Source organism: Muntiacus reevesi, chromosome 16, assembly GCF_963930625.1.
Source record: "Muntiacus reevesi chromosome 16, mMunRee1.1, whole genome shotgun sequence".
NCBI lineage: Eukaryota > Metazoa > Chordata > Mammalia > Artiodactyla > Cervidae > Muntiacus > Muntiacus reevesi.
The window spans coordinates 54,532,224-54,559,578 of record NC_089264.1 but is presented as its reverse complement, the minus strand read 5'-3'; the positions used below and the strand labels follow the sequence as shown (position 1 = coordinate 54,559,578).

At 42.8% G+C, this 27,355-nt stretch overlaps 2 protein-coding genes across 8 annotated transcripts in view; one reads left to right on the top strand and one right to left on the bottom strand.

Moving 5' to 3' along the window:
- Positions 1-3,407, bottom strand: part of FAM114A1 (family with sequence similarity 114 member A1) — a 68,741-nt gene extending 65,334 nt beyond the window's left edge. For 2 of the 3 annotated variants that reach the window (XM_065907327.1, XM_065907331.1), the window contains exon 1: positions 2,960-3,032. The gene's annotated coding sequence lies outside the window, so the exon portion shown is untranslated. Of the gene's footprint in view, positions 1-2,959; positions 3,033-3,271 lie in introns of those variants that run through there. The other variant, XM_065907328.1, reaches the window with a different exon arrangement.
- Positions 3,408-3,575: 168 nt separating this feature from the next.
- Positions 3,576-27,355, top strand: TLR6 (toll like receptor 6). 5 transcript variants are annotated; one of them, XM_065907453.1, is made up of 3 exons: positions 3,924-3,949; positions 16,052-16,147; positions 19,232-27,355. In XM_065907453.1, exon 3 carries the CDS (start codon positions 19,300-19,302, stop codon positions 21,691-21,693), a length of 2,394 nt encoding a protein of 797 aa, XP_065763525.1. In that variant the 5' UTR covers positions 3,924-3,949; positions 16,052-16,147; positions 19,232-19,299; the 3' UTR covers positions 21,694-27,355. The 5 variants fall into 5 exon arrangements, with proteins under 5 accessions (XP_065763522.1, XP_065763525.1, XP_065763520.1 ...); XM_065907450.1 differs by lacking the exon at positions 16,052-16,147 and having other exon boundaries at positions 3,576-3,949; XM_065907448.1 differs by lacking the exons at positions 3,924-3,949; positions 16,052-16,147 and adding an exon at positions 4,116-4,239.

Below are 27,355 nucleotides of genomic sequence, written 5' to 3'. Positions count from 1 at the left end.
GGTTTGGAATGTTGACCATGACAGCCGTGTCCTGTGGCTTTGATGCTAGGGAGCCTCAACCCACAGAAACAAGGAAGTTTCTTCAGTAAACTCCAAGAAGAGGAAGAGTGGCATATAAAGAAGACTTTGTGGGCTGGGAATATAAGTTAGTTTTTCATGAGTCAATTCGTTCGTCACCTAAAATGCTCCCAGAACTATGCTAGGTATTGGAGCAGCAATTTCATAGCTCCAAAAATAAGTTTAAAACGGAAGACATGGTTACCATCCTTCAGAAAATGAATAATCTGTTTCCATCTGATTCCTGGTCAGTGAAGGTCCAGGAAACTACTGCTTCTAACACAAAATGGTTAAATGATGACATAAAACAGCACATCACCACAGGTGAAGAAGTGCCTGAACTAGACTGACCTCATACCAGGGAGAACCTTAAAAGAGGCTTTGACAGTTACTAAGGCATGATGGGAAAAGAGTATGTGCAAGTGCTAGGAATGAATCTAGATATGCAGGATGGATGCTATGTGGCTGGGCCAAGAGCCCCATGGAGGAACATCAAGGGATAGGAGGGATGGATGCTGAGGTGGAAAGAACTGTGCTCTGATCTCTCTATCCCTCTGCGGCGGCACAGCCCACTCATTCCTGTTGGGCTTCCTCACTTCCTCCCCTGGAGAGTAAGGGTGGACCCAACGATCTGCATGCTTTGTTTCCCAACACCAGGCTGCAGGACTGGGACCTGCCTGTGACGACAGAAGAATCAGGACAAGGTAGCGAGTGTTTCATCAGTCTAAATTTATTCAATGTAAAGGACTGCCTTCATCTTGCAAGTTTAGCTTTCATGCTTTTCTTGGCATTAAAACATCTTTCGTTTTATGAAATAGTATTGGAGTGCATGGATTTGTTAAATGGTCTCACTTGGCAAAATAAGAAGTTGGTAATACAATACCCTGTGTGAGATCACTGCCTCCAAATTTAAAAAGCGTGTCAGTGAAAGACCAGGAACAAAAACTGTGGATGACAGGATCTTAACCAGCTTGCAAGAGTTCCTATGGTACTTGACAAGTATGTGTACCCAGAAGCCAGACTCTTTTTCCTCCAGTCTGGCTTCCACACGTCTGCCAGGTAATTTTATGAAACATGAATAAGGATCTATTTGCTCTCCTGTTTAAAAAACATGAGGTTTAAACACCTTAGCATGGCATCTGGGGCCCCTCATAGCCCAGCTCCACTTTCTCTATCAGCCTCCTGGAACTCTCAGCTCACCAGACTGCACATTTTCCTTCACTGCCCAGGCAGCTCATAAACATCTCCACCTTTGCTTAGGCTGGTTTTTCTGACCAGGATGCCCTGCCTCCAACTGCCTGGCAAATGTACTGTTTTTGTTTTTTTTTTTTCTCAGTGTCTAGTATCACTTTCATCAACTCAATGGACGTGAGTTTGAGCAAAATCCAGGAGACAGTAAAGGACAGGGAAGCCTGGTGCTCTGTAGCTCATGGGATGGCAGAGTCTGACATGACTCAGCTGCTAAACAACAATGCTACTTTCTACTTTGAAAGTTTCCCAAATTTGCCCCACTCCTTCCAATGTTTTAGGAGATGTGCATAGACTTCTATGGCATTTTTAAGGAGTATTTATTTCTGTGTCATTTTTTAAAAGGAGACATTTATTTGTCTCCCCTCCAGAACTGTGACCAACAAGCACCTAGCTTGATTTCTGACACTCTGCTATTTACTGAACTGAAATATATTGTTTGATATTGACTAAAGAGAAACAATGTGTGATGTAAGCCTGGTCTAATAATGTCTGAATCCCTGAGAATCAGCAAGGCTCCTTCCCACCCTCAAATTCCTTCTGCACTGGCTCCAAGGAGCCTCAGATCCCACCCTCAAAGTTCCCTCCTTTTGCTTAGAGTTTATGCCCTAAGGAGTTTATTAGATTTTCCCCTGAGCTCAGGAAAGGAAGGAAAGGCAGGGAATGGACACAGGTGTGGTGGAGAAGGGGCAACGGGAGGAAAAGAGGGCAGAGAAGGCTCTGAGGAGAAAGCCTGCCTACTTAGTTTTCTCAGGGCGGACGAGGTCTTCTGGAGTTCGAGACATTGATTTTAAAGCCACCCGCTTGACCCTCTCAAGATGTTTAGGATGAGAACTGACGGCATCGTAGGACAGAGAGATCACCCTGACAGTTCATGCAGAGAGTTCTTCCTGCTCCAGGAAAGGGCAGTGAGGTGCAGGCGCCTGATCTGAGATGGTTGGAAATATCTGGTTCCAGGGAAGAAGACGAGCGACTGGGCGGGAGGGTGGGGGTCTGGGGTGGGGAGTGGTGCTCAACCTGCGGGCTGTGAATAGAGCTGCTGCCGGCTCAGGGTGCCAGCTGGGGTGGAAGCGCCGGCATTGCCGGCGTCTGCAGCGCGAGAGATGATGAGCTTGGGTGGGAGGGCAAGGCCGGAGCTTGGCTTTTCGCCAGGCCACGGGCTGGCGAACCCCGGGATGGGGCTTGCTCCGCCTGTGCCCGCCGCTGCGGAGACCCCGCAGCCTGCTTCTCACTGGGACCTGGGACCTGGGGAAAACTTTTTCGGACTTGCTTTGTGCCGGGACCGAATACTTCGGGACCACAAGACAGGCTCCGCAGAAGTTCACGCCGGCCGAGGGGGCAGAGCCGGAGTGCGGGCGTGTGGGTGTGTGCATGAGCGTGGACCCGGAGCGACACACACTCACACACACACACTCACACGCCCGCACCCACGCGGGGCCCTCGGCCGCGCCGCCCGCGCCTCCCCGGACCTTCACCCCCAGCGCCGTTCCCTCCGATCCTGCGCCCGGTGCCCCGTCCCTGCCGGCTCTGGGAACGAACCGAACGGGATCAACAGAGACGGCAGGGAATCCCCATCACCCCGCGGCGGCTGTCCCCGCATCCCCCCGCCCGCCCGGGGAAGGGGAGGAAGGCGAGGGGTGCCCGGGGCTCTTACCGCTCAGGCGGCCGAGTGCGCGCGGGAGCGCCGCCGGGTCCCGCCCCGCCACGTCGGCAGAGCCGGCGGGGACGCGGCCGGAGGGCGGGCTGGGAGGGGGACAGGGCGGACTGGCGGGGCGGCCCCGCCCCGCGGCCCCAGCCCAGCCCTGAGCGCCCCGCCCCCTACCGGGGCCCCGCCTCCCACCAGGGGCCCGCCCCCCACCAGGGCCCCGCCCCCGAGGCCCCACCAGGACCCCGCCCCCCACCAGGGCCCCGCCCCCGCGGCCCCAGCCCGGCCCCGAGCGCAGCGGAGGTCCGGGCGCCGTCTCACCCAGGCTGCCCGGGTCGAGGAGCGGGTTCCCCGCCGCACTTCCGACCAACCATCGGAAACTTGGTTTTTCCGAACTTCGTGCCGCCTGGTGAGCTGGAGGGGCGCCCACCCCCGCCCGGGGCGGATCTTGGGGCTCTCCGGCTCCGTCTCCTTCCTTTAAAAGCGCCCAGGAAACTGCGCAGTTAAACCAGGAAGAGTTTGCCCAAGTTCAGTAGGAGTTTTCGATCCCACTCCTCCGCCCCCCGCCGCCCCCCATGGTGCTTTAAATAGCTTTCCCTTACCCAGTTTGTGTCATCCGATTTAAAACCAGTCAACCGAATAAAAACACTTTCTAGAATGCCAGTTTGGAAACGTGGATCAAAATTCAGATGTGTTAGCTTTGGCCCACATCTGCGAACTTGTACTAAATAAACAGTCAAATGTGCACACGTGTATGTCCGAGGATGTTGACTGTGATTGTTTCTGCCAGAGAAAGCAACCCGGAAATAAACTGTCCTCCCAACAAAAGATTGGTGAAGTGATTTTTAGTAACTTCAAACGAAGAGGTATGCTGGGAGTGAAGTGGCTCAGTCGTGTCCGACTCTTTGCGACCCCGTGGACTGCAGCCCCCCAGGCTCCTCCGTCCGTGGGGTTCTCCAGGCAAGGAGACTGGAGTGGGTTCCCATTTCCTTCTCCAAGGTATGCTGTAGTCGTTAGAAATTATAACCCTATGTCCAGCTTGTTGATATGGAAGGAAGGCGGGCCGTAGCCGAACATTAAGTGAGGGCAGGGGAAACAGCACCGGGCACGTGCAGTATAAACCTGTTCTCGTGAGTGTAAGGTGGGGGTAGTTAGAGAAGGCGAGGTTCAGAAGGAGACCTGCACTTCTCAGGAACAGCTCGCCTTTAATGAGAGGAGAAGGGCCAGCAGTCAGATTAGCGAGCTGCTTGCTGCCCTTATCCAAGAAAAGAGGAAGTATATGTAGGCAGGTATGTGGGAAGTTACTGTCTTAAGGGGGCCTGTTCTCCACGTTGTTCGGAGTAGTTATCTCTTAATTGGCTGGGGCAAGGAATTTTGGAGATCGACCAGAGACTGGACTGGCTGGGAGCTGGGTGTAATCAACCTTAAAGTCCAATTTTTTCTCTGGATGAGAGAGTTCTTTGTTTTGCATAGAATGGTGGGGAGGATCTGGAGGGGAGTTTTAACTCCAGGCTATTTGGAGCCAGGTAACTTTCCTTCAGTGACTATATAGTATATGTATTTTTATGGAAAAAGGAGGCTTTAATTTTGAAAGCAGTTGTTTTTTTCTGAGTTCTTCAGTGGTGTTAGCAAACCATTCCAGGTGTGATTTGGTGTACCGCAGACGGCGTGACTGTGCCTTGGGTTAAACAACCCACCTGCCAATGCAGGAGACATTAGATACCGGTTGGATCCTTGGGTCCGGAAGATGCCCTGGAGGAGGGCATGGCAATGGGACCCACTCCAGTATTCTTGGAAAGTTCCATGGACAGAGGAGCCTGGCAGGCTGTAGTCCACAGGGTCGCAAAGAGTCGGACACGACTGAAGCGACTTAGCGCAGGGCACAGCAAATTCCTCTGCCAAACCTGCCCCTCTCTACCCGTCGGAAAGGCAAAGAGCCCAATCAGGCATTCCACCCCCCACCTGTTTCTTCAATTTCAATTTTTATTTTTATTTTATATTGGAGTATAGTCAGTTAACAATGTCGTGTTAGTTTCAGGTGTATAGCAAAGTGATTCAGTTATACACATTCATGTATCTATTCTTTTTCAAATTCTTTCCCATTCAGGTTATTACAGAATATTGAGCACAGTTCCCTGTGCTATACAGTAGTTCCTTGTTGGTGATTTAATTTTATTTTTTCATTTATTTTTATTAGTTGGAGGCTAATTATTTTACAATATTGTAGTGGTTTTTGCCATAGGTTATCTATTTTAAATAGGTCAATCTCAAACTCCTAATCTATCCCCCTCCTCCCCTTCTCCCTCTCCCCAACAATAAGTTTGTTCTCAAAGTCTGTGAATCTGTTGCTGTTTTGTAAAAAAAAAAAAAACAAAAAAAACAGTTCATTTGTACAATTTTTTAAAGATTTTACATATAAACACCATTGTATTTGTCTTTGTCTGACTTCACTTAGTATGATGATGTCCAGGTCCATCTATGTTGCTGCAAATAGCATTATTTCATTCTTTTTAATGGCTGAGTAATATTCCATTATATATGTACCACATTTTCTTTATCCAGTCATCTGTAGACATTTAGGTTGCTTCCATGTCTTGGCTATTGTAAACAAGGTTGCAATGAACATTGGGGTGTATATAGCCTTTCAAACCATGTTTTTCTCCTGGATATGTGTCCAGGAGTGGGATTGTTGGATCTATGATAGCTCTATTTTTAGTTTTTTAAGGAACTTCCCTACTGTTCTCCATAGTGACTGTACCAATTTACATTCCTACCAACAGTGTAGGAGGGTTCCCTTTTCTCCACACCACCTACAGCATTTATTCTTTGTAGACTTTTTGATGATGGCTATACTGATTGATGTGAGATGACATCTAGTTATAGTTTTGATTTGCATTTCTCTAATAATTAGCAATGTTGAATGTCTTTTCATGTACCTCTTGGTCAGCTATATGTCTTCTTTGGAAAAACGTCTGTTTAGCTCTTCTTATTTATTTATTTTAATTGAGCCTCGTTAGTAGTTTGTAAATTTTAGAGACTAATCCCTTGATGGTTGCAAATATTTTCTCCATTCTGTGGGTTGTCATTTCATTTCGTTTATGGTTTCCTTTGCTGTGTAAACACTTTTGAGTTTAATTAGGTCCCATCTGTTTATTTTTGTTTTTACTTCCATCACTCTAAGAGACAGCTTGAAAAAGATATTGCCACTATTTATGTAAAGAGTGTTCTGCTTATGATTTCTTCTAAGAGTTTTGTAGTATCTGGTCTTACATATAGATTTTTAATCCATTTTGAGTTTATTTTTGTGTATGGTGTTAAAGAATGTTCTAATTTCCTATTTCTTACATATAGCTGTTCAGTTTTCCCCATGGACCAGAGCCGCCAGGCTTCTCTGTCCATGGGATTCTTAGGCAAGAATACTGGACTGGGTTGCCATTCCCTCCTCCAGGGGATCTTCCCAGCCCAGGCATCAAACTCAGTTCTCCCGCATTGCAGGCCAATTCTTTAATGGCTGAACCACCAGGGAAGTCTGAAAAACTCATAAGCACTCCCATCTTATGAATGAATGAATGGAGTCTTTGGGGTTAAGTCACTTGCCGAGGGCCACACAGCTAGGGCACAGCCTTGGGAGGACTTCTGCCCAGCACTGTCTGTTCCAGTGTCATGCCATCTTCCATATCACCTGATTTTTCTGGGTTTTGTCATCTCTTTAAAGACATTTCTCAGAATCATAACAGCCTCAAAAGAATAGTCTCCTTGTTCCCGGAAACCGGTGTTATTATGCAATACCCTAATGAGCGTTTGTGACCAGACCTCACAAACATTTTGTCGCCATGTGATGCCACCACATCGGCAGTGATGTGTGTGTGCATATTTCTTAAAGACTTTGGTCCCATATTTGAAGTTCCCTCAAACCCATAACTGGTTCCTTTCTCCTCTGTTTCACAAAGCTGGTTTCCAAGGGTCAGAGACCCACTCCTCTCTAGCCATCTCTTCTGCTCATTTAGCAAAGATCCAGCCACTCCTTGGGGATCCTCCTCCGGCCTGCAAAGGCTTCCCGTTATGTTTGATGAGTAAGAATGAATTGCAAGAATATGGCCTTTCCTTTCCTCCTGTAAGCAGAAGTGATTCTTGCCCTGATGTCCAACTTTGTTGTGGATCAGACAGTAGGATCTTATTTTTTTAATGATGGGAAATAAGGTCAAAGACTGGGATTAATTATACAATGACTCTTTAACTCATGTGTTCAGTTCCTTACAGAACCTCATTTAAGGGAGCGTCTTAGAAATAAGGTATCCTGGATGCATGAAGTATCTTGGTAACCAGACATCCTCTTTTTGTATCATCAACCTTTTTTTATGTTGCTCTAAATTATTCTAAATGGCCTCTAGAAAATTAATTTTTAATTAGTTTCACAGGATATCACTATTATTTATTATTCTAGAATTAAAAAAGGAGAAGGCAATGGCAACCCACTCCAGTACTCTTGCCTGGAAAATCCCATGGACGGAGGAGCCTGGTAGGCTACAGTCCATGTGGTCGCTGGGAGTCGGACATGAATGAGTGACTTCACTTTCACTTTTCATTTTCATGCATTGGAGAAGGAAATGGCAACCCACTCCAGTGTTCTTCCCTGGAGAATCCCAGGGGCCGGGGAGCCTGGTGGGCTGCCGTCTATGGGGTCGCACAGAGTCGGACACGACTGAAGCGACTTAGCAGTAGCAGCAGCAGAATTAAAAATGAAAACATCTAGCCATACCAAATGTTGGTCAGAACATGGAGAAACAATGCAGTTTCCCCCAGGTGTGCTAACTATTAAACTTCCTTAAAAGCTGATTTTTTAAAAACCGGTTCTGGAGCCTAAGCTTATTTTATCTTAGTGTCCCATGACTCTAAAGTAATGCTCCAAAATTGCTTGATCATGGTAGTTGCAATTATTTTGGAAATATTAAATATGGCGATAAAACAGGCTATGTTGAATAACTTTCCGCTGTGGTGACAATTTAACACTCAGGTTGCAAACTCTTACAGATAAGTATTCTCTTAGAAAAACATTTTTCTTCACATTGACATTGTCATAAGCTGGGTGATCGTATGAATTTAAAATTTTGATCACTGTTTTAGGCTGTAGCTCTGAAAAACCTACTGATCCATGTGCTTTGCTCAGGACAAGGGAAATTCGTGTGCAGGAGTAATTACAGTCAAGTCCGACAGGTGGTGCAAAACCGTTGCTGCGGTTCTGCTTTACTTAGACTAAGGACTTGCATTTTGTCAAGGTCTTCTTTTTCCGTACCTTTAGAAGTTATTTTCTCTCCTTCTGAGAAAGAAATCTTGGTAAGTAAGAAGGCTTTTGTGGCTTTTTCAAATTATGGAATAATTACTTCAAATAAGCAAGAAAATGCTAACGGCTGTATAGGAAGTAGGTAACGTTTTTGCAAAATGATTTTAACGTGATTTTTTTTTAATGTTGCAAGCGTTCTTTCTGTAATACAAGAAAGAGGAAGATATGGCTATCTTGAAAGACACAGAAATAGCTAGCCCTTGTCATATTCAAGAGGAAAAAAGCTAACTGATGTTATTGCTTTCTTCTGTTTTTGTCTACTGCATTCTGTCTTTTTGCTTTTTCCCGGTTTCATGACACCTATCCTATCGCATGTTATGTATTTTTATGGTAGACGTGAGTGTTTGGTTCTCGCTGTAACACGGTTCTGGAATTGTATTTGTGTCTGTCACTTATTTATAAGCATTTGAAAGCAGGGATTAAACTTGTGCTATTCGTATGTACACGCCCCAGCATTGAAGGTCTGGGGCAGGGCTGGCACGTACTACACTCAGAATAAACAGTTATTAAATGAAGGAAGTGGCAGAGACTGGCCCAGAACTTGCCTTATTCAACTTTCTCACCCAAACTTTGACAAATAAAACAGCATTTCTCTTGCATATTTTTTGATTTGATTATGGAATCTCATGTTTTTCCGGTATTTCATTTTTCATAGTTTTGATTTTCATAGATCTTATCCACTATTTTTTTTCTTAATACAGAGCTTCTTAACCTCTGTCTCTCCCCATCTTTCATTTGATGCATTAAAGAAAAAAACGTTTTTTTTACCTTTTGTCTCTTTCACTTCCTTAAGAAAAAAAAAAAAAGCTGTGTGCTCTCTAATCTTCCGTTCTTTCATCTCTGACTTTTTTCCCCTAAACTAGAGAAACTCTTGGCTTAAATGTAAACACTAGGAACCACACTAGGGTATAAATGATCCGGGAGGAATCTTTGTGTTTTGGAGGCAGGGTTATATAAGGGAAGCTGATGAACTTTCCCACATAGTGGCTGAGTTTCAGTCCCCTGAACACAGACACCATCCAGAGACCTTTGAGTCTCATTCAGAGATGTCAATTATCTATCCTGAGGAAGAAGTTCTCTCTCCCTCCTTCTCTCTCTCTTCCCACACAAATAATACAGGTGTGTTTCTTTAATATTAGCTGTATTTTCAGACAAGTCTTTAAACTTATAAAAGATGTTCAAAATTAGAAATTTTGGAAATATACAGAAGTTATGAGAAAAAATTAAAATCATCTATGATTTAGAGATCTAGAGATAATCGCTATTAGCGTTTTGTTTCTTTCCATTCTTTTTGCCCCCTAGGCATTGTGTATATGTTAGATTTTAATTATATTTAATAAAACTAGAGTCCTACTATGCACACAATTTTGTATTCTTTTATTCGTTTAACATTATTTTGTAGGCTTTCCCCCCGAAAGTGCAATATTTATGGCTGCATATACCGTTCCATAGTATGGGTGTACCATAACTGATTAAACAATTTTCTATACTTAGTCATTATGATTTTTTTTTCAGTTATTCATCCTGATGAGCATCCTCATACTAATATTTTTATGTGTATTTCTTTAGAAGAAATTTTGAGAAGTAGAATTGCTAAAATAAAGGTAAGCATATTTTTAAGGAATTTATCTATGTGACCCAGTTGCTTTTCAGAAAAGTTGTACTAATTTTTCATTCCTGCCAGCTTTAAATGAGAGTTCTCATTTTAGTCCCACCTGGCAACATTGGGTATTATATTTTTGAATTTTACCAATTTGGTAGGTGAAAATAATCATACCTTTTAAAAAATATTTAAGAAAAAAAATCCCATTTGATTCACTTTATCTTTTTATACTTAAATATCATAAATTATAGGCATGCTAATGTTTCATCTTTAAATGCTTCATTCTGTATCTCTAAAAGAAGTACATTTTCCTAATGCATTCATATAACATTATAAAAGTTAAGATTTATGTCTTAACAGACTGTAATGCCTGGTCCCTCTTAAAATCCTCTCTCCACTTGTTACTCAGGTAACTTTACAGCAGGTCTGTCTAAAATAAGATTCAGTTTAATATCACAAGTTTCATTTAGACATTATATATTTTTTGTCTTTAATATGATTTTTAATTTTTGTGAAATTGGACATTAGTCATATTATTCACTGTTGATTTTGAAGGGGTAAATTTTCTGAGCAAATAATGTGCTCTCCTTAATTTTAAACATCCAAAATTTGAAAGATACAGGGAACAACTAAAAGGAAAATAAACCCCTCTTAAAATTTTACCATGCAGAAATAACCACTGTTAATATCTTGATATATATCTTATATTTTTCCCTATGTATGTGTACATATTAACTGGTGTATACTTTATAAGTAAACTGCTTTTGTCACATATGTATAGTGAGCAGTTTTCCATGGAGTTAGATCTTCATTATTTTTAAAGGCCACACAGTCGTATTTAATTGTATGGAGATTCCATAATTTATTTGACAATCTGCTACTTTTGGACAGATTAAAAAAAAATTATTTTGTACTGACCCCTGTATTGTACTCTTTTACTGGCTCTAACAGGTTTTCAACTACTTGTCCTGGATTTTCCACAGTGACAATCATATAATTAAAAATAGCGATAATTTTATTTCCTCCATTCCAATATTCCTGTCCCTCGTCCCCCACCCCCTTCATTACAATGGCTAGAACTTCTAGAACAGTGTTAAATAACAGTGGGGATCCTTGAGGGACTTGGCTGGTGGTCCAGTGACTGAGACTTCAGCCTCTTCATACGGCAACTGAAGAGTTCACCTCCCACAACTAAAGATCCCGCATGCAGCAGCTAAGACCCGGTGCAGACAAATCAGTAAACAAACATTTCTAAAAAGTAGTGGGCATCCTTGATATTGACCTTCATGGAAATGCTTTGGGAGTAGGATGTTGCTTTAAGTCAGATATTTGATATATTCTTTATCAATTTTTAGAAGTATCTTTTGCTTGTATACTTTAATTAACATGTTTTTAGTCAAAGATGAATGCTGAAATGTATAAGTGAATTTTTAACCTCTGTGGAGATGCTCATCTGTTTTTTTCCTTTAATCCATTGCTGTGTTATTGTCATGGATTTGCTAATAATAAGTCATGGTTACAATCCCAAAACATCTGAATTAATCATCATGTCTTATTTCTTCAGCACAGAGCGCGATTGAATAGGGTTTCTCAGATCTGATCTTTTCCCTGCTACCAAATAGTTGGAGTGTATCTCTTTTATTTGTATTTTATAATAATTACTCTTAATTTTATAATATACACACTTAAACATATATTTTTCTAACAGAATATTGAGTTACATGGTATATATAGCTTCTTCTCAGTCAGGCAAGGATTGTAACATGCTTTTGGTCCACTCTCTCCCTCTCCCTCCACTATCTACTAAACCCCTTGTTAACACTGGCAATTTAAATTCCAGATTGTTAGTGAAATTTCCATCAATCCGCATTAGGACTTAGCAATACACTTTGTACTTTCTTTTCAAAGTACTCCTTTTTGATTCCCAATTTTTTTGAGTCAGTTTCTTTTTCAGTGCATAGAATCTATCCTTTAGTGATATAATGGGTCTGTCTTCCACATTTTCTAGCATTTCTTTCGTATATTTAATCTCTTTGGCTTCTTGGACTGTATTTTGGGAAAATGCCTCTCCTTGGTCTTCTGTCTCACCCATTCTTACATTAGCAGTGCCACTCTGCTGTTCAACTCATCCAGTAAGTCTTCCATTTTAGTTATTAAGTTTTTAATGTTCACGATTCCTACTCCATTCTCTTTTAGAGTTTTCTCTCTCTGAGGGTATCTGTCTATGATAAAGGCCTGTTTTTCTCTTTTATCTCTGTCTCCCTGGGTGTTGATGTTTCTCATATTTTGTGTTTGCTTCCTTTCTGTCACAGTGGTCACTTTGTAAGAGGGTCATGCTTCTGGTTTGTGACACCCAAATTGTGATTGATAGTTAGGTAACAGTCCCTCAGTCCGACTCTGTGACCCCATAGGCTGTAGCCTTCCAGGCTCCTCTGTCCATGGGATTCTCCTGGCACAGAAAGGTAGCCATTCCTTTCTCCAAGGGGTCTTCCTGACCCAGGGGTTGAACCTGGATCTCCTGCATCGCAGGCGGATTCTTTACCAGCTGAGCCACCCGGGATGCTTACTTATAACTGCTTGTTGATCTGTTTTCACAGCCTGCTTGTTGGAAGGGTGGACCAAACTAGTCTGTATTAATTTTATTTTGCTGCTGTAACAAATTACCGCAAACTTAGTAGCTTAAAAAGCACACTTTATCATTTCACAGTGCTGTGGGCTGACAGTCCAACGTTGGTCTTGTTGGGTTTAAGTTAAGGTGTTGGCAAGTCTGCATTGCTTCTGGAGGCTCTGGGGGAGAATCCACTTACTTGCTTTTTGAGCTTCTAGAGGCTGGCTGCATACTTTGGCTTATGGCCCCCTTCCTCAAGGAAGGTCATGTCTTTCTCATGTCACATCACTCTGACCTCTTCTTCCTTTGTCTTCCACTTCTTAAGGTACTTGTGATTGCCTTGGGGCCACTCGTGTAAATTTTAAGATCTGCTGCTTAGCAACCTTAATGCTACCTGCAGCTTTAAATCCCCCTTTCCATGTAACAGCATATTTATGAATCCTGGGATTAGGAAGCAGACGTCTCCGGAAGGCTAGTTCGATCTGCTTGTGGATTTCAGAGACTTCTCTTGGTTTCAGTCCCCCTAAACACTTCCCTCTCTGATTTTATATGTGTGTGTATTTCATTGTTTGGGGGATTTAGGGCGAGAGATGGTGGCTAAAGCAAGTGCCCATCGCCCTGTTGACCCTCACCATTTTAATGTTTATAATTGAAAATGTGGTTTTCTTGATCCAGAGACTATTTAGAACATTCTAAAAAGTGATTTTAAAAGTTTATTTTGTAGACAGAAATATGATTGTACTGATGGGCCGTTGGGAAATGCCGTATTGGAGGAGCAGCGGGGGGCTTTTCACTACTGTGTGCCAGTTTGTAATGAAATTTCCCCAACCAGGAAGAGTTTTTACTCTTCCAAAGTATGACTGACTGAAACTACTCATCTCCTAACTATTTTGCAATGTCCAGTATGCCCTCAAGTAATGAACAATAGATCTTTTTGTTAATAAAACTGAACAACAAGTAGTCAAAATCTGTTCTCAGTTATACTAGCTACACAGGATGCTACTTGAGAAATGTGGTTGCCTGCTCTGGTCCCCTGGGCCCTCCTAGATGCTTTTTGTGCGGCGATCAGACCCTAAATGGGATTGAGGAAGCTGTGAAGTTCTAGCCCTTTGTCCTGGTAGCAAATATTGAGTCCATGGGGTCACACACCTGCCTCTTCTCAACCAGGCCATCTTTTCTCATTCACTCTGCATCGTTGTCATGAGAGGCAATGTCTGTCATCCACTGTAGTAGGGCAAGACTTTCTGGGCTCTGGGAAGACTGTTCTCTTTTATACACGCCCACTTTATTCTGACGTGTCTTCTGATTCCTTCAATATACTTTTAAATATTTCTGTATCATCTCCTTTTTAGCAGCATGTCAACTGTAGGAATTTGATGAGTCCAGATTATCAAGTGCCAAATCCTGCATCTCTGATTTTGGTGCTTCTGGTCTAATGTGAATTGGAAAAACCCATACCCGTTTGTATGGGAAGTATGTCTGAAAATAAGATCCTATAACTAAAAACATTTTCCTGTGAATGGAAAGAGCAGAGTATGTGTGTTAAATCAACTGCCCCTTGTGGGTCTGTGAAGGCACTGCTAACCTCTTCCTGTAGGTAGTGCCAGGCAGGTGTGGTGTGGGCATTCTAGTGTGGGTGTCGGAGGCTGCTCTGTGGCCATCACAGCTCCCTCTGCTGCTCTCAGGATTCTGCTGTGGGAGTTAGGGGGCTGGGGGTCCTGGTCTTTCCTGGCCAACTCTTGTCCCCTGTGGGTGCTCATAGGTATTTTTCTGTGCAGATCAGAGCTGGAGTGGCATAGACTCATGAGTGTGTGTCTGAATTGCTGGGACTGGCTTTTTGCTTGACCTTTGGCATAATTTTAGTTACCCCTCTGTCTCAGCCACAGTCAGGGTCAGGGGGTCTGTGGGCTGGTGCATCTGCCTTCACCCCTCAGCTCGTCATCAATGCCAGGTTTGGCCTGTATTAACTGTATCTTTTCAAATGGCTTCACAAAGAGTAGCGTTATCTCTGCCAGGCCAGCTGCAACTGGTTTTGGTGAAGTCCAGTTCATGGAGTTAGAGAGTGTAAGTAGTTCTTTCTTGTAACATAAATGTGGTCTCATTCCTATCTTCATGTATGGTTGTTCAGTCACTAGGTCATGTCTGACTCTTGGGGACCTCATAGACTTCAGTATACCAGGCTCTTCTGTCCTCCACTATCTCTTGGAATTTGTTCAAATTCACATCCCTTGAGTTGGTGATACTATCTAACCATCTCATCCTTTGTCACCCCTTCTCTTCCTGCCTTCAGTCTTTCCCGCATTAGGGTCTTTTCCAATGAGTCAGCTCTTCGCATCAGGTGGCCAAAGTATTGGAGCTTCAGCTTCAGCATCAGTTCTTCCAATGAACACCCAGGACTGATCTCCTTTAGGATGGACTGGTTGGATCTCCTTAAAGTCCAAGGGACTCTCAAGAGTCTTCTCCAGCACCACAATTAGAAAGCATCAATTCTTCACGCTCAGTCTTCTTTATGGTCCAGCTCTCATTTCTCACATTTTCATCTACCCTCACAAAAGGATTCACCCCCTGTCATATGCCATAGACATTTAGGGGTCAAGCTGCTGGTGAATGGGCCTTCCAATCAGGCCTCAGGGACTTGTCAACCACCTTCCTCCCCATCCTTTTCATTTCATATTGCTTTAGCCAAATTGAGTTGAGGATCTGAAGATCGAGCCCACTGTTGGCATGGATCTGCAACACTCACCAGGATGCCCTCTCAGGTTCATCTCAAAATTCAGATGCACAAACTCCAATAGGCCATACTTGCGTGCTCCATCGGTTAAGTCATGTCCAACTCTTTGTGACCTTATGGACTGTAACCCTTCAGGCTTCTCTGTCCGTGGGATTTTCTGGGCAAGAATACTGGAATGGGTTGCCATTTCCTTCTCCAGGGCATCTCCCGCACCAGTGATGGAACCTGTATCTCTTACATCTCCTGCATTGGCAGGTGGATTCTAGTGCCATCTGGGAAGCCCAGGCCACACTTGGTCCCACTTTACTAAGAAAGATACGGGAGAGGAAATAGAGCTCAGATTCCCTGCATGGTATTTATAGTTCATACACAGTTCTTTCAGCCTGGATGCTATTTACTGTTCAGTGGTCATATTTTTTAAATTATTTGTATTGGCCGTGCTGGGTCTTTGCTGTGTTGCGCTAGTTGCGGTTTGTGGGCTCTTAGTTCCATGACCAGGGACTGAACCTGTGCGCCCTGCATTGGGAGGGTTTTACACCCTGGACCACAAGGGGAGTCCCCTGGACAGTCATCTTTACCAGAAGTGCTTTTTTCTGAGAACACAGCTGACATTCCCCTTGTTTCAGGTTTTCAGAAAAGAGATCAGATTAGTCCATGAGTAAGGAGAGAAATGGATTTGTTAACCCTTCACCCATGCGGGGTGGTATCACCGGTTGCAGCACTTGCTGAAGTAGTGCCAAAGTGAATACTGCTGTAGACTCGAGAATGTCTGCAGTTTCTGGCGGTAGCTCCTTGTTTACCCTTTTGAATAATTTTAGATGATTAAACTGACCAGTGAAACACTTTGAGGGGATAAGAGGACTGTCCTTTGAAAGAGAAATAAAGTATTCTGAGTCCAGTGAAAAGAGACCATGGTCATGTAGTTAACTTTTTATTTTTATTTTTTATTTTTTTTTTATGTAGTTAACTTTTAAGACAATTGATTTAAAGTCTTTGGCAAACAAATCAGTGCATGTGCTTCTTTGGGGACAGTTTCTATTGACTTCTTTTTTTTCTCCTTTTTTTTTTTTTTTCAATTAATGGACTTTATTTTTTAGAGCAGTTTTGGTTTATAGAAAATTTGAGTAAATAGGTTAGAGAATTCCCATATATCCCTTTTTTCACTCGACACAATTTTCCCTATTATAACGTTTTTCGTTAGTGGTCTGTTTATTATAATTGATGAACTGATATTGACATATTATTAACAACATCTGTACTTTACATTAGGATTCAGTCTTTGCGTTGCATTGTCCTATAGGTTTTGACAAATGCATAAGATCATATATCCACCGTTATAATATCACATGGAGGTAGTTTCAGTGCCCTGAAAATCCTATGTGCTCTGCCTATTCATCCCTCCTCCTAACTCTTTTCAACCACTGATCCTTAATGCCTCTTTAGTTTTGCCTTTTCCAGGACGTCAGAGCGTTGGAATGATACAGTTGGTAGCCTTTTCTGATTGACTTCTTCACTTCGCAATCTGAATTTTGGTTCCTCCATGGCTCAACAGGTTATTTCTTTTTGCTGCTGAATAACAATCCATTGGATGGATGTACCACAGCTTGTTTACCTCTTTTACTTATTGAAGGGCATCTTGTTGCTTGAGGTTTGGGGGCAGTTATGAATAAAGCTGTCAACATCCAGCTGCAGGTTTTTGTGTGGACACAGATCTCCAGTTCGTTCGGGTTAATACCTAGGAGTGTGATTGCTGGATCATATGGTGAAGCCATGTTTACTTTAAGTAAAACACCGTCAGACTGTCTCCCAAAGTATCTGTACCTTTTTCAGTTTCAACAGTTAATGAAAGTCCCTGTTGCTCCATCTCCTCACCATTTAGTTCTGTTCAGGATTGTTTGGCCATTCTAATAGGTATGTAGTAGTTCCTCATTGCTGTTTTAATTTTCAGTTCCCTGATGAGACGTGGTATTGAGGACCTTTTCATGTCCTTATTTGTCATTTGCTTGTCTTCTTAGGTGAAATATCTTTTGCCCGTTTTTAAATTGCATTGTTTATATTTTGTTGAGTTTTTCTTCATTTATTTTGGATACAAGTTCTTTATCAGATGTGTGTTTTGCAAATATTTTCTCCCAGTCTGTGGTTTGTCTTTTCACATTCGTAATAGTGTCTTTTGCAAAGCAGAAAATTTTAATTTTAATGAAGTCCCATTTAACATTTTTTTTCTTTCATGGATTGTGCGTTTGATGTTGTGTCTAAAAGTCATTGCCAAATTCATGGTCACCTAGGTTTTACCCTATATTATCTCCTAGAAATTTTATAGTTTTGTGTTTTACATCTATGTTGAGCTAGACTGTCTTTTTTTCCTTCCCTTTTTTGCATGTAGAATGTCTAGTGGTTCCAGTACTGTTTGTTAAAGAGACTAGCCTTTCCTCACTGAGTTTTCTTTACTTCTTTGTCAAAGATCAGCTGACTATATTTGTGTGGGTCTATTTTTGAGCTGTCTCTTCTGAGCCATTGATCTGTCTATCCATTCTTTTATCAGTACCACACTGTCTTGATTGTGATAGCTTTATGTAAGACTTGAAGTTGGGTCATGTCAGTTCTCTAAGTTTGTTCTTCTAATTTTTCTCCCCGATGAACGGACAGTGGTTTCTTTTTTGTCCACATGCCTCAAGCTTGTTTTCTTCAACCAGGCAGTTTGAATGTTATAATGCGGTAACTCTGGAGATACTAGAATGTGGCAAGTCAGCTTTTCCTCTTTCCCAGGGTTGGTTGTTGCTGCTAGCTGTGGGGTGTATTTGTTTGTTTAGTAAATTTTTTTTTCTTGGAGTATAGTTGCTTCACAATATTGTATTGGTTTCTTCTGTACAGAAAGGTGAATCAGCTATAGGTATTTATATGCCCCTTCTTTTTTGGATTTTTTTTTACATTTTTATTTATTTATTTTTGGCTCTGCTGGATCTTATTGCTGCACATGGGCTGTCTCTGGTTGCGGCAAGTGGGCGTCTCATCGTGGAAGTTCCTCTCGGGGAGGGGCCCAGGCTCTAGGCTGCTCTGGCTTCAGTGGTAGTGGTACTTGGGCTCAGGAGTTGTGGCTCACCGGCTTGCTTGCCTCGAGGCATGTGGGATCTCCCCAGACCAGGGATCAAACTCCTGTCCCTTGCATTGGCAGGTGGATTCCTAACAGTGGACCACCAGGGAAGCACCATGTTTAGTGATGTTCCTAAACTGTTTTTGTAAAGACTGTTTTCCTTCTTGTGTGTGCCCATCGAATTCTCTGTTCCATTGGCTTAGTGGTCAGCTAGTGATTTGGCAGAGGTTTTCTTAAACATCTGGGGGAAACAGAATAAAACAAAAAACACCTGATCTTTGCATATTGGCTTTTTTGGAAACACTTCTTCAGGGCTTGTCAGGCTGTTTACAGCTCTGACTTAGCCTTTACTTTCCCCTTGCACACAGCCTAAAAGTCAACCAGTGGTGGAAGTTTAGGGTTTTTTTCAGGTCTTCTCTGAGCGTGCATCCAGACCTTGGCATGTATGTGGCCTTCTCAATTGCTTGGTGTACAAGGAGCTGTCCAAAGCCTTTTTTCTCCCCTGTATCTTCTTTCCCAGCTTCTTTCTTTCTGGTTTTGGTATATGTGCTGCCTGCCCCATCCCTTGTCCCTGGCTCCAGGCGGCTGTGGGTAGCGTACATGCCTTTAAGGGTTTCCAGACACTGTCCAGGAAGCTGCTTCAGCCCTGAGAAAGTTCTGAGTTGGAGTAAACAAAGACAGGCTCTTGAGTGGAACACACAGCCACAGTTCTTTGATAACAAGGTCTTCATTGCCTTTCCTGGCACCAGCAACTTGCATAACTGGAAAAAAATGGCATATTAAATTATGGGATCAGAAATGATCCTGATAGTAAATGAAGAACTTGTTGAGATTTCATGTTTAGTAAGCTGAGGATTGAGAGTAATCAGCCAGTATTTATATATCTTAACATATATTATATTTCTAGAATTGGATGCATATCAGGATGTTCTGAAGACCAGCACCAACCCTCCGGGAGATAGTCACTTCAACGCCATGACCAAAGACAAAGAATCTCCCATCAGAAGCTGTCATTTTGTTTACATCGTGGCCTTAGTATTTGGAACCATAATCCAGTTCTCTGTTGAAAGCGAATTTGTGGTAGACATGTCAAAAACAAGCCTTCTTCATGTTCCCAAAGACCTGCCACCAAAAACCAAAGTCTTGGACTTGTCTCAAAACAACATATCTGAGCTTCACCTGTCTGATGTCAGCTTTCTCTCAGGTCTGAAAGTTCTGAGACTTTCCCATAATAGAATCCAGGGCCTTGATATTAGTATTTTCAAGTTCAACCATGATTTGGAATATTTGGATTTATCTCACAATCAGCTGCAGAAGATATCTTGCCATCCAATCACCACGAGTCTCAAGCACTTAGACCTCTCATTCAATGACTTTGATGCCCTGCCCATCTGTAAGGAATTTGGCAACCTGACCCAACTGAATTTCTTAGGATTGACTGCTGCAAAGTTACAACAATTAGATCTCCTACCAATTGCTCACTTGCACCTAAGTTGTATCCTTCTGGATTTGGAAGATTATTATATGAAAGAAAATAAGAAAGAAAGTCTTCAAATTCTGAATACAGAGAAACTTCACCTTGTTTTTCACCCAAATAGCTTTTTCTCTGTCCAGGTGAACATATCAGTGAAGAGTTTAGGGTCCTTACAACTGACTAACATTAAATTGAATGATGACAATTGTCAAGTTTTACTTAAATTTTTATCAGGACTCACTGGGGGACCAACCTTACTAAATTTGACCCTCAACCATATGAAAACCACTTGGAAATGTTTGGTGAAAGTTTTTCAATTCCTTTGGCCCAAACCTGTAGAATATCTCAATATTTACAATTTAACAATAGTTGAAAAAATTGAAGATGAAGTTTTTACTTATTATAAAACGACACTGAAGGCACTAAAAATAGAAGATATTACAAATGAAGTTTTTATTTTTTCACAGGCAGCAGTATACAGACTGTTTTCTGAGATGAATATTCTGATGTTAACCATATCAGACACACGCTTTATACACATGCTTTGTCCTCAGGGACCGAGCACATTTAAGTTTCTGAACTTTACCCAGAATGCTTTAACAGATAGTGTCTTTCAAAATTGTGGCACTTTAATTAGATTGGAGACGCTTATCTTACAAAAGAATGAATTAAAAGACCTTTTCAAAACAAGTCTCATGACTAAGGATATGCTTTCTTTGGAAACACTGGATGTTAGCTGGAATTCTTTGGAATATGACAGATATAACGGAAATTGCACTTGGGCTGGGAGTATAGTAGTGTTAAATTTATCTTCAAATGCACTCACTGACTCTGTTTTCAGATGTTTACCTCCTCGGATCAAGGTTCTTGATCTTCACAATAACAGAATAAGGAGCATCCCTAAAGATGTCACTGGTCTAGGAACTTTGCAAGAACTCAACCTTGCTTCCAATTCTTTAGCCCACCTTCCTGGATGTGGTATCTTTAGCAGCCTTTCTATACTGATCATTGATTATAATTCAATTTCCAATCCATCAGCCGATTTCTTCCAGAGCTGCCAGAAGATCAGGTCCCTCAAAGCAGGGAACAATCCATTCCAATGTTCCTGTGAGCTGAGAGAGTTTATCCAAAGTGTAGGCCAAGTATCCAGTGAAGTGGTAGAGGGTTGGCCTGATTCTTATAAGTGTGACTATCCGGAGAGCTATAAGGGAACCCCTCTAAAGGACTTCCATGTATCTGAGCTGTCATGCAACACTGCTCTGCTGATTGCCACCATCGTGGTCCCTGGGCTGGTGTTGGCCGTTACCGTGACCGTCCTCTGCATCTACCTGGATCTGCCCTGGTACCTCAGAATGGTGTGTCAGTGGACCCAGACCCGGCGCAGGGCCAGGAATGTGCCCTCGGAGGAACTCCAAAGAACTCTTCAGTTCCATGCTTTTATTTCATACAGTGAACATGACTCTGCCTGGGTGAAGAATGAACTGGTACCTTGTCTAGAAAAAGAAAATATAAGGATTTGTCTCCATGAGAGAAACTTTGTTGCTGGCAAGAGCATCGTGGAAAATATCATCAATTGCATTGAGAAAAGCTACAAGTCCATCTTCGTTTTGTCTCCCAACTTTGTCCAGAGCGAGTGGTGCCATTATGAACTCTACTTTGCCCACCACAATCTCTTCCATGAAGGATCTAATAACTTAATCCTGATCTTGCTGGAACCCATTCCACAGAACACCATTCCTGATAGATATCACAAGCTAAGAGCTCTCATGGCACAGAGAACTTACTTGGAATGGCCCAAGGAGAAGAGCAAACATGGACTCTTTTGGGCTAATATTAGAGCTGCTTTTAATATTAAACTAAGACTAGTCACTGAAAACGATGATGTGAAAGGTTAAAAAAAAATAAAATATCTGAAATCCAATTAAAGAGACCATCATTCACTTGGATTCTGATGGACACTGGTTTCAAGTTATTTCTGGATGCTGCCTCCATTATTTCCATGAATACAGAGAAGACTCATGGAAAACCATGTTTCAGCTGAACTGGAAACGAGGCTGGGCCTGAGCTGGCGCTCAGACTTGCTGATTACAGGTAACTCAGTCTCTCTGGTTTAACCATTCTGTTTCAAATTGAAACCGTCTCTGCCGAATGAATGCTCAGTCATTCAGGGACCTTTCCCCTCTCCTTTCCCGAGTGGATGTTGTGTGAGCAGGAGTCTATGGGACTTGCTGGCCACAAGGAAAAAGTCAGCCGCAGAAATGTACACAGTGGCGCTTGGAGAGTCCTGTGGATCTTCATCAGCCTCAGGGCCGGCTCTGTCCTCCTGCTCTACTTTGGGAGAAAATAGACCTGATACGGAAATTAAAGACCCTTTTTTCTTCACATCTGAGTAATACTTTACAAAATGTTTGGCCTTGCTATACAAATATGGAATTAATCAGTGGCAACTTAATGGCATTTTACACACACACACATATATATATGGGGCTTCCCAAGGTGCCTCAGTGGTTAACATTCCGCCTGCCAAGCAGGAGAAGCAAGTTCGATCCCTGGGTAGGGAAGATCCCCTGGAGAAGGAAATGACAACCTGCTCCAGTCTTCTTACCTGGAAAATCCCATGGACAGAGGAGCCTGGTGGGCTACAGTCCATGGGATTGCAGAGTCGGACATGACTGAGTGAATAAACAACAACTATTTATAAATATATATATATATATGTTATAAGCTGTTGAGGCCAAAGACATGATTTACCTGCTTGCCAAGGAAATTCAGAGCCAAAGTTATTTATAACTGATTATTGAATAGGAGTTTCTGGTTGTGTTAGAATTTTGGTGAATGCCTCAAAACTGCAAAAAGGTGGTAAATATCACCACATTTTAAACGGATATTAGACAAAGCCAGGTCGAACTTACTAAAAAATAGCAGAAAGAGGCCAGTAACTATCAACTCATGTTACCCATCTTCAGAGGCTTGGATTGAAAAGGGTGATTAAAGAGTCGTTAAGTAGAGGTTCTAGACCTGTAGGGAGATGGCTTTGGATTTCTTCTTGACTTCCCGACGTCTGCATGACTAAGCCACCAATATCTCTCACCTGTATGGCTACGGTAACCTAACTGGCCTCCCTACTTTCACTCTTGCCTCATACATTCTCCAAACAGCAATCAGAGGAATTGTTCTTAAAATAGAAATTATTTTAAGCCATCCCCCTGCTTAAAAGGTTCTAATGACCTCCCCTTGCTGTTATAATAAAAGTTGAGCCCCTTGTCAGGACCTGCTGTGAGGATGGGGATGAGGATGGGGATGAAGGAGGGGAGGGGGGCTGCCTGACTGGTGACCATCATCGAGAGGAATGGTGTATGGGTCTGCTAGGACTGCTGTGCCACACACCACAGTCTGGGTGGCTTAGACAACAGTAATGTATTTCTCATAGTTCTGAAGTCCAGGAAAGGGAGAGATTGGCAGAGATAATGGGATGGAGGGGTGTGAGAGCATGGTTAAGAGACATGACTAGGATGACTGCAATGTAAATGGAGGAGAATGCTTTGACGTGCAGTCATGTTCAACTCTTTGCAACCCCATAAACTGCAGCCTGCCAGGCTCCTCTGTCCATGGGGATTCTCCAGGCAAGAATACTGGAGTGGGTTGCCATGCCCTCTTCCAGGGGATCTTCCCAACCCTGGGATTGAACCCAGGTCTCCCACATTGCAGACGGATTGTTTACCATCTGAGCCAGCAGGCAAGCCTAATGAGAATGAGAATATAGAAAAGAAAAAAGAAAAGCCCACACACTGGGAAAAGAGGAAGTCAATTTCTTCCAGATTTCTGGAGATTGGTTTGATTAGAAGAGAATGAGAATAAATTATAGGCAGTGAAAGGGACTTCAAGGGATTTCTAAAGCCACAGGGACTTTCTGGGGATTTCTAGTTACAGTTAGTTTATAAGGAGTCTCAACTGTCAAGTCTTAAGTCTGAAGTAGTTTTTCTGAGCAGATTTCTGACCTCTGCAGTCCTTTTGAGGTATTAACAATGCAGTGTAGCTTAGCGTTTTCAATCTCCAATTCCATTTAAGCTCATCTCCTTTCCCCATTTCACAGGGTGCAGTTTCACACCACAAGCAGATACCTCAGCGCAGCTGACCCTCACCGCCTCCCCTGTATGCCTGTGTGCCTGGGGAAGATGTGAGGATGGCGAGGAGGTGGGGTCCAACTGCTTCAGGAAGTGCTGGCCCCAATTGTTGGCAGCTCTCCTTAGAACAGGGGGTAAATTACACTTCCTAGTCCTTGGTTTTGGACCCAAGTCATAGGAAAAGTTCTAGTCTACACCCGACACCGTTCTCTGTAGAACCAGCTGGTTTAATTAAGAAAAAAGAAAGTGAAAGTCACTCAGTCGTGTCTGACTCATTGCGACCCAGGCCAGAGTACTGGAATTCCCCAGGCTGGAGTGGGTAGCCTTTCCCTTCTCCGGGGGATCTTCCCAACACAGGGATCTAACCCCGATCTCCCACATTAAGAGATTACTAAACAGAATACTTGGTCCAATGCCATCTGAGGAATGTGTGTGTGTGTGTGTGTGTGTGTGTAAACTGCACAAATTTACTGCCTAGCAATTTAGTGACTGGCATCAAGAGTCTAAAGCATGTTTATATAAATGTTAAAAAGTCTGCATGTTTGCTACAAAAATGATACTGGTGTATTATGTCTCTATCTGGTAAGATTATTATTGATTTGAATTTTTATCTTTATTTATTTGTATTTCCTTATTATTGATTTGAATTTTTATCTTTATTTATTTGTATTTCCTGAGTTTTCTTCAGTAAACACGTTTCTTGGATAATAGAAAATTAAATTAACTAAAAATATGACCTTTGAGAAGAACGCGCACGCATACTTAGTTGCTCAGACGTGTTTGACTCATGCGACCCCATGGACTGCAGCCTGCCATGCTTCTCTGTCCATGGCATTCCCAGGCAAGAATACTAGAGTGGGTTGCCATTTTTGCCTTCAGGGGATCTTCCTGATCCAGGGATCAAATCCGTGTCTCCTGCATTGACAGACAGATTCTTTACCACTGAGCCACCTGGGAAGCCCTTGAGAAGAACACATACACATATATTTATCTGACCTTGTTATGAAGAACTCTTTTAACCTAAAAGCAAAATGTAGCAGTAGTCTGATGGAGCTGATTTATAAAGACTTGTGAGAACCAGTGGTTAAATATTAAGGAATTTTGCAAGCAGGTCAGTTGGTAGCTAGAAATCAGCTATAGTGGAAAGTACTTAAACCATAGATAATGGCAAGTGCTAAAAAAAAATGAGGCTTTTTGTTTTTTGTAGCCTGGTTTACCCTAGGTGGTTGTTGCTTAGTTACCTAGTCACGCCTGACTCTTGCAACCTTGTGGGCTGTAGCCTACCAGGCTCCTCTGTCCATGGGATTTCCCAGGCAAGAAGACTAGAGTGGGTTGCCATTTCCTTTTCCAGGGAATCTGCCCAACCCAGGGACTGAATTCACGTCTCCTGCTTGGCAGACGGATTCTTTACCACTGATCCTCCTGGGAAGTCAACCTGATTCACCAGCACACAGCTGACAGTAATAGCAAAGAGAAAGTCAGCTTCATTGTTTATATAAAAAGGTACTTCTTTGTTGGTTTAAAAGCTCATGAGATAAAAAGATAAAAAATGAGGGAAGATGTTGACAAAAAGTTTGACAGAGGGTGAGTGTCAGTAACATAGAAGAGAACGTATGATTAAGGAGAGAAAGCATAAACCTGATATAGAAATATGCAGTGATGTGAACAAGTAATTCACAAAAGTGATAGAAACTATCAATAAACATAAAAGGCCACCCAGGGCATTTATTCACTCTTTCCATGAATTTATCCTAAGCTGACAATGAAACAATTGGACCAAGACGGCGTACAAAGGTGCTTATCAATGTTTCATGAAGCCAAACACTCAGGTTGGTAGCTGGAGACAGATTTACTCAGGTGGCAACTTAAAAAAAAAAAAAATTGCTGGAAAATTTTAACTATAGTTACGGGGGAATTAACTCAATGCCAGATGTCTGACTGATGCCGTTTTTCATTCCCAGCCAGCTTCCTGGGGCACAATGTGAACTCTAAGGTCAGGTGGGAGAGAGGAATTTCGCTTTCTGTTGGGGAAATATGGAGGGAGGGACGGAAGAAAAGGAACACAGCTGTGAGTACAGCTGACCCTTGGACAAGGTAAGTTTGAACTGCACCGGTCCACTTACAGATTAAAAAAAACCAAGAAACAGTGTACCACGGCCCCACACTATTTGCAGCTGGTTGAATTCGAGGATGAGGAACTGCAGTTGCAAAGGGCCAACTGCAAAGTTATAACCAGATCAGGCACTCTAAGACCTGTTTCGTTCAAGGATCAACTGTGTTGACTCTGCTGGGAGAGGCATCCCTGAAACCAGTCTTCTTCCTTGCTGAGTGAGAGACCATACTCTGGGGATTTCGCTGGTGGGAATCCACTGCCAGTGCAGGAGACGTGGGTTTGATCCCCGGTGTGGGAGGGTCCCACGTGCCACGGAGCAGCTGACTCGCACCCCACAACTGCCGAGCCTGTGCTCTGGATCCCGTGCGCCACCAGAGAAAGCACTGCGAGACGAACCAGGCGAAGAGTGGCCTCTGCTGCCTGCAACTCGAGAAAGCCCGCTTGCAGCAACGAAGACCAAGAGCCGCCAAAAATAAAATAAATAAATAAAAATGTAAAAAAATACTACAGAAAAAGAAACCGTACTTTCTACCTCTTCCTGGAAAAAGTACCCACAAACTAGAAATGGATGGGAAGTTCCACAATCTGAGAAGGAATGATACAGATGAACTTACAAAACAGAAAGAGACTCACAGACTTAGAAAATTAACTCATGGTTGCCAGGGCTGGGTTGGGGGGCGGGGTGGTGGTGGAGGGCGGGGGGAAGGAACAGTTAAGGAATTTGGGAAGGTCATGTGCACACTGCTATATTTAAATTGGATAACCAACAAAAACCTATTGTATAGCACATGGAACTCTGCTCAATGTCATGTGCCAGCCTGAATGCAAGGGGGGTCTTGGGGAGGAGTGGATACATGTATATGCGTGGCTGAGTCCCTTCACTGTTCACCGGAAACTATTACGACACTGTTTATGGGCTATACCCCAATACAAAATGGTTTTGGTGTTTAAAAAAATAAAAGCATAGATGGAAAACTCATAGCTAACCTCATACTTAATGGTTCTCAAAACTTCCCTAATATTCGGAACCTGTCCTCAGGAGGTTCAGAACCTCGGCATCAGACCTCTCTTATCACATCTGTTCCACATTGTACTGGGAGTGCTAGCCAAGGCAGTTAGACAGAAGTGAAAGTGAAAGTCACTCAGTCGTGTCCGATTCTTTGTGCCCCATGGGCTGTAGCCCACCAGACTCCTCGGTCCATGGAATTCTCCAAGCAAGAACACTGGAGTGGGTAGCTATGCCCTTCTCCAGAGGAATCTTCCTAACCCAGGGATCAAACCCAGGTCCCCCACATTGCAGGTGGATTCTTTACCATCTGA

Bases quoted from the DNA above. Each gene is read 5' to 3' on its own strand.
- TLR6 (XM_065907450.1), top strand. From the start codon at position 19,300: ATGACCAAAGACAAAGAATCTCCCATCAGAAGCTGTCATTTTGTTTAC.